This window comes from Otolemur garnettii, unplaced genomic scaffold, assembly GCF_000181295.1.
Source record: "Otolemur garnettii isolate 467f Iridium unplaced genomic scaffold, OtoGar3 scaffold00008, whole genome shotgun sequence".
In the NCBI taxonomy this organism is placed as follows: Eukaryota; Metazoa; Chordata; class Mammalia; order Primates; family Galagidae; genus Otolemur; species Otolemur garnettii.
Genome location: NW_003852403.1, coordinates 5,898,359 through 5,905,673, shown reverse-complemented (window position 1 = coordinate 5,905,673; position 7,315 = coordinate 5,898,359). Strand labels below are relative to the sequence as shown.

Below are 7,315 nucleotides of genomic sequence, written 5' to 3'. Positions count from 1 at the left end.
TGGCGCCCTACTCACTGAACTATGGGAGCTGAGCCAAAAGCCATTCTTTACATTGAGGAACATGTGAATTCCTCTGAGTGCAGATGGATTAATGTAAAACATCTCTGGAGTACAAAAATCCTTCCAAGTCTTACTGCCTTCTGTCATACGATTGGGAAAGTACCAAGTCCTAGGGTTGCAAAGAAAGCAGAAAGACCTGCAGTTTCCTCATTTATGAAATTGAGGTTTTGGCCATCCCACAGCACTGTTTTAAGAATCAAATGAATTAGAAAATGATCTAAGGTGCACAAAACATTATTAGTCTAGTGTCTTTATTCCATTTTGATCTCTGGTCCCTCCTGCCTCCCATCTCAAATTCCTTAATCAATGATTTATCAAATTATGTGAATGATCTGAGAGCCTCACAAAGCTTCTGGCCTCATAGAGTGAGTAGTCTCCAACTCAAGAAGAAGAATGACGATAAACATGAGGTTCAAGGTCAGACTGTCAGAGTCAGAGGCTCACTCCATGGTCAAACATCTCTGCCTCCAGTGTCTTCAAGTTTACATGGAAATAAAATAGTACCTACTTCATCATAGGGATTAAATAAGAAACTTGCTTGCAGCAGTGCTCAACCAATTAACCAAGTCATGTCTGGGCGCCCGTAGGTCAGTGGTTAGGGTGCCGGCCAAATGCATGGGGGTTGATAGGATAGAACACTACCCCAGCCTGCTAAAACAAACAAAAAGATAATTAACCAAGTCAGATTCGAAAAGGTGTGTTGGGGAAAGTCACAAAGAGGTGTGGCTAGGGTGGGCTGAGTAGGGTGTATGCGGGGTGGGCTGCTAAGGGTTGTATTTAAGTAATGCTGCTCAGAGCAGTGCTGTGTTGCTCTGAAAGGCTGAAGTAGAGATTGGATGTACCTTCCACTGGTGAGTAAACGCATTTCATGGACTAAAATTTCTTTTGTGGGAGGCTGTCTGCCTGATGTTCTGACATTTTGGAGGGGGTTGAGTGTTCATCGCTCTCTCTCTCTCTCTCTCTTTTTCCTGAGATACGGCTTTCTATGTTGCCTGGTCTGGTCTCCCAACTCTTGTGCTTTAGTGATCCTCCCCCCTCACACTTGCTCTGCAATTGAGATTAAAGGTGTCCCCCATTGTGCTGGCTTTTTGAACTCACACTTTTTAAAAGTGCAAGCATAAAATAAAAATAATAAAATAAAAGTGCAAACTTACAGGCTGGGGCCAGCTCATGTAACCATAAGAATTGTCTATGGTTGCTTTACAGTGGAACTTGGTAATAGTAGAGGCTCCGGTCTTTAAATATTAAAGTGTAGTTGCATGAAAGGATGTTTCTTATTTAGAGATATATATGGGAGTATTTTCAGGTGAAATATCTGCCATTTATCTTAAAATAATGAAGGTGGGTTGTTGAGGAGTGAAGATTGGGCATGGACTTCTCAAGGCTACCATTTTGATGTTGCTGTGAGCTATGACGCCATGGCTTATAGGGTATCAGAGTGGGATGGTCTCAAAAAAAAATGTTTAGAACATTTCTTCCTTTTTCTTCTTTTTTTTTTTTCCTTTTTGGGAGACAGTTTCAACTGTTGTCCCAGGCTAGAGTGCCCTGGTGTCCTATCTCACAATAACCTCAAACTCCTAGGCTCAAGGGATCCGCTTGCCTCAGCCTCTGAGTGGCTGGGACTCCAGGAATATGCCATAAAACCTAGTGAACCTATTTTTTTTAAGTAGGGATGGGGTGTTGCTTTTCCTTGGGTTAGTCTCAACTCCTGACCTCAAGCATTCCACTGGCCTCTGCATCCCAGGGTGCTAGCTAGAAGAGGCTAGACTCCTCTCACCAGCTTGTTCTGGCCAAGGATAAGACATAAATATATCCTCTAGAGCTCATTGTGGTGGTTAAGTAAATGACAGTTTTTCAAGGAAAGAAATTGTCCTTTGGGCCATAAGGCAGAATTCAGTGTGCCTGTGTTTCCGGGAGATTTGATGAGGGGTGGACATTTTTTATTTAAATTTAACTCCTAAGACTGGGTGGGATGGTGACCGGTTATTTATTTGCTATATTTTTCTGTGTTTCTCCTTCATTCACGTTGGTTGATTAGGAGCTATTTGACCAGGTTAGGTGTGTCTGGGCTTTTCTCTCTGGTCCTGAACTCATGTGAATAGAGACCAAGAAGGGCCAGAAAATAGCCTGATCAAGCTTCATCATGGTCAGCCTCTCTCCCTTAGATCTAGTTAGCTGCCACCTTTGGGCTTTGGGTTAGGTGGGTCTGAAATGCCCAATAATTAAGGGGGTGGTGTTCTTACAGTCTATCACAGCTGTTCTCAACCTGTGGGTTGAGACCCCTGTGGGGGTCAAACGACCCTTTCACAGGGGTTGCCTAAATACTTCCTGCACATCAGATATTTACATTATAATTCATAACAGCAGCAAAATTACTCTGGAAACTCTTTGGTAATTCAGGATATATGGGTTTTGTATGTATTAATCTTATAATATTATTATTGCATGTAGTTTAAATAAGGATTAAAATTGCATTAAAAATAGATCCCTGAATGTTCCTCTTTGTAAAATTTGACTTTTTGTGTGCCACTTAAAAATGTTACCTATAAATCAGTATTTGAGAAAATTTATCGTTCTTAACCTGTTAATATCAAGGAATAAAGTATAAAATATTAAACAAAAAAACCTCTCACGTTACCATAAACTTAGATATTCCAAAAAAACTCAATCAACAAAAATTTCCCCTTTCGTTTCTTTTATAGTTATACTTTTTCTACTTAAATTAGTTTTAAAACTATGGCTAAAACATGAAATTTGCCATCAAAACTCCCTTTAAGTGCATAGGTTAGTAATTTCTCTCCTTGATAAAATCAGTTAGTAGTTTGTCTCATTGACTTAATCAAATCAGGATTTTGATTTGTTTACAGATTGTTTTTAAGTCTGTGACTGTCTAGGAACAGTGACTCACACCTGTGATCCTCCCACTCTGGGAGGACAAGACAGGTGGATTGCTTAATTTCTGGAGTTTGAGAGTAGCCTGAGCAAGAACCAGACCCCATCTCTACTGAAAGTAGAAACAGGCTCCCATGTGCAGTTTTGGGATCCTGTAATGTGGGCTAATCTTACTGGGGTTAGGTGATCTCTCAAAGTGGTTTTGATTTGTATTTCTCTGATATTAAAGATGATGAGCATTTTTTCATGCGTTTGCAGGCCCTGTGCCTGTCATCTTCAGAGAAGTTTCTATTCAGGTCTCTTGCCGACAAAGAAATGGGGTTCTTTGTTACTGATGAGTTTGAGATCCCTGTGGGTCTTAGTTATCAGACTTTTATTGAAAAAATAACCTGCAAAAATCTTCTCCTATTCAGAAGGCTGTCTGTTTGCTTTACTTACAGTGCCCATAGCTGTGCAGAAGTTTTTAGACTGATGAGATCCCAGTAACATATTTTTGATGTTGCTTCAATTGCCAGGGGGGTCCTCCTCATAAAATATTTTCCCACCCCAGTATCTTCAAACATTTTTCCTGCACTCTCTTATAGTAGTTTTTCTTATTTTTATGGCAGAGTCTCGAGCTGCTGCACTGGGTAGAGTGCTGTGGCATCATACCTCACAGCATCATCTAATGGAGGCTCAAGCAATTCTCTTGCCTCAGTTTATTTATTTATTTATTTATTAATAGAGATGGGGTCTCGCTTTGGCTCAGGCTGGTGTTGAACTGGTGAGCTCAAGCAATCCACCTGCCTTGCCCTCCCAAAGTGCTAGGATTATAGGTGTTAGCCACCGCACCCAGCCTCTTCTAGTATTTTTATAGTTTTGTGTCTTAAGTTTGAATCTTTTATCTAGTCAGAATCTATTTTTTGTTAGTGGTAAAAGGTGTGGGTCCATGTTCAGTCTTCTACAGGTTGCTAGCCAGTTCACACAGCACCATTTGTTAAATAGGAAATCTTTCCCTAATGTATGTTTTTGTTAGGCTTATCAAAGACCAAATAATGACGTGCTTGGGGAAAGAAAGAGGAGAGAAGAGATGAGGGTGGAGAGGACAAGTGGAGGGAGGGTTTTTGGCAGGATCTTATGTAATGCTCACAATGAGAGGGTACATTTCAGAACAACTAAGTATATTATCAATGTTTTACCACAAAAATAAGTGAAGTGATGATTATGTTAATTAGTTTGATTTAAACATTCCACATTGTATATCAAATCATTACATTGTACCCCATAAATGTATGCAGTTATGATTTAATAAAAATTAAGTTTAAACAAAAGTAAAGTAGAAACAAATTATCCAGGCAGGGCACGGTGACAGGATCCTGTAGTCTCAGTTATGGGAGACGCTGACATAGGAGGATCACCTAAACTCAGGTCTTCGAGGAGGCTGTGAGCTAGGCTGATTCCCCTGGAATTCTAGCCTGGGTCTGCAGAGTGAGACTTTGTCTTTTAAAAACATTAACAAACAAATTCTGCAACCTGACCCAATCACTTTAAGCTAAGCTAAGCAATTTAAACACATCAAGAGGTTGCTTTCAGTCCCTTTGAAATGTTTAGTAATCTTTGATTGGAAAATTAAGGATCAGTATCCACTGGGATACTGCTGAGGAAGGACACAGGAGTAGCATTTTCTCAGTAGACATTGAAACATGTTTTGATTCTTCATGGACAAGTTGGTTCAACAGAACATCTTTAGGTCACATAGTTTTCTTAAATTTTTTGTTTTTTGTTTTGAGACAGAGTCTCACTGTGTCACCCTCGGAAGAGTGCAGTGGCATCACAGCTCACAGCAGCATCCAGCTCTTGGGCTCAGGCAATTCTCTTGCCTCAGAGTCCGAAGTAGCTGGGACTACAGGTGCCTGCCACAATGCCTGGCTATTTTTTTGTTGCGGTTTCGCGGGGCCTGGGTTTGAACCTGCCACCCTTGGTATATGGGGCCGGCACCCTACTCACTGAGCCACAGGCACTGCCCTGTTTTCTTACATTTTTTAAATGTTCTAGCATTGCCTTTTTGATTTCCAATCAAATTCCCTTGCCATTATAAATCTTCACATATTGCCTATGGGCTCGGAGGAATTTTAACTTTAGTTTATAATAACTTGTGTTTTATTCTAGAGCCTTTATAAATAAAATCTCCCAGGATGGTGAACCCACGAAGGTGAATCTTTTAACTAAGGTGAAGCTGATCAACGAGCTGAATGAGTAGGAGGTCCAGTTTGGGTGGCATATCAGGTGTCCTGGAACTCTGAGTACAAGGACAGGCCTAGATCTTCTTTAGAAGGGCTTTCTGTGAACTGACTGAAGGGGAAATCATTCATGTGTTGCCACTATATGGGGAGATTGTTAACATTTATCTCGTGTGGGGCAAGAAGACTGGGAAATCCAAAGGATTCTGTTTTCTGTGCTATAAAGACCAGAGGAACACAATTCTGGCTGTTGACAATTTCAATGAAATCAAGATCAAAGGGCAGACTATCTGAGCGGATCACGTATCTCAGTATTGGGCTTCTAGGGACTCAGAGGCTGTGGATGAGAGAGCTCCAGGAGAAGGGTTGTGGGGTTCACACCCCCTCATCAAGTTCTTCTGAGGACTCTGAAGATGACAAACCCTCAGACAATCACAGAAAAAAAAAAAACAGGGAAAGAAGAGAAAGAAAAGGAGAACAGACTGGGGAGTACAGGCAGAGCAGTTGTCCTCTCAGGACCCAGATGCAAGACAATTAAAGGGAAAAGATGAAGTGAAGGCATGAGTGAATAAACTGTGGGCATTCCACAAATATTGTGTGAACAAATGGAGTGGGGGAGGGATATAAATGGTATGAATGAGGGTGGCAGATAGCAGGGGAGGTGTGATGGAGTTGGGGGTCACCATATGGAAAGAGGACATGACACTGTGAGAGCTTTTCCTGAGCATGTTTTATTGATTCCCTCCCCTCAGGCAAGGGGGGGGAATTAAAGGCACTGCTGGGAGAAAGGCAGAGAGTTTCCTAAGGTTTGTGGATCTCTTCATGGGTAAGTCGCAGCAGATTGGCCACCAGGGTCATAAATTCAACAAAGTCAACCTGCTGGTCTCTATTGGCATCCAGACCTTCGAATATCTTGTCAATACCACCTTTGTCTTTGGCATTCTAAAAGAAAGAGATGACAGAGACCATGAGGTCAGAGTCCCCAACAAGAATATTTTGCAAGCTCCTCATCCATCAGAGCTGAGTTTGAGGATGGGGACAGGAATATTAACTTATTAGCCAACACTGTTGCATAATCCAGCGTGACAATGCAGAGATGCACCTATTGTGAACCATCCTGGAATCAGCAAGGGCTGACCTGGAAGGTGCCCTGCAGCTCACCTAGACTAGCTTTCCACCCTACACCTCTCTGCACTCTACATGTGAGGAAGCAGGCTCTGGACAGAGGGACTGAACAGAGCCTTGAGTGACAGAGCAAGTTACTGAAAGAGGCTATAGGACTTCTGAACAGCAGTGGTAGAGCATCCTCAGAGCTCCATCAGGCTGCCCCCACCCCACATTGTCCTGTTTCAGACCCTGCTACTCCCCTCAGTGCAGCACTGGGGCGGGGGGCATCCTCTACCTGGATGGTGTTTGAAAATTCCTTCGTCAGCAGCTTCTTTAGCTCACCCTTGGAGAGGGTGTCGTAGTTCCCTGTCAGGACTGAGTACTGGTGGAAGATGTTGACGATCCCTTCCAGGTGCTCTTCAAGCTTAGACATTGTCCCAGCCTCACGTTAGCCTTTAAAGAGACAAGGAGACCTGGCACCTTCTTCACACCCCTCACCAACCCCCACTCTCTGGCTTTTCCACATCATGGACTTAGAGAAAGCACAACATCTTCCACGTCTGTGTGCTGGTCTCTGCTGGGATTGATCCCTGGTGGATTTTTAATTTGTGGATAAGATGAGAAAGAGAAAAACATACAATACCCCCTGAAGTCTGAAAGAGTTGTCCTCATTTGCCCACACCACCTCATCCACCCTCACCTGGGAGGGTTCTGTGGTGGGCCAAGCTGTTTGCTCTCATCAGACAACAGTACTTTGGCCACACACCCCTTACAAGTGGTCCCCACCTCACCTCTGCTTAGCCATCCCCAAGTCCTAGGCCTGTATCTACCAAGCACAGCAAGGACTGGTCCACTTGGATCCAAAATGCAATGTTAGCCCTGAGGTGCTCAGGCAGGGAAGGGCTGTGGCTGCCAAGGAGACCACTTTCAAACACCACCCTATAGACCACTGAGACCCGGCTAAGGAAAGGGCACTTACCCCTCAGCACAGAGGAATGTGTAGCTACAGCAATGAGTCGGCTCCAGTGAAGTGTGCC

The 7,315-nt window shown here is 43.0% G+C and overlaps 1 protein-coding gene and 1 pseudogene across 1 annotated transcript; one reads left to right on the top strand and one right to left on the bottom strand.

The window, feature by feature from the left end:
- LOC100958012 overlaps positions 1-5,735 on the top strand; it is a 14,199-nt pseudogene extending 8,464 nt beyond the window's left edge.
- A 147-nt stretch (positions 5,736-5,882) lies between these two features.
- LOC100957687 (protein S100-A12) lies at positions 5,883-7,315 on the bottom strand. Its single transcript, XM_003783737.3, has 3 exons — positions 7,258-7,315; positions 6,574-6,731; positions 5,883-6,113 (listed from the first exon to the last, which is right to left on the bottom strand). Exons 2-3 carry the CDS (start codon positions 6,709-6,711, stop codon positions 5,973-5,975), a joined length of 279 nt encoding a protein of 92 aa, XP_003783785.1. The 5' UTR covers positions 6,712-6,731; positions 7,258-7,315; the 3' UTR covers positions 5,883-5,972.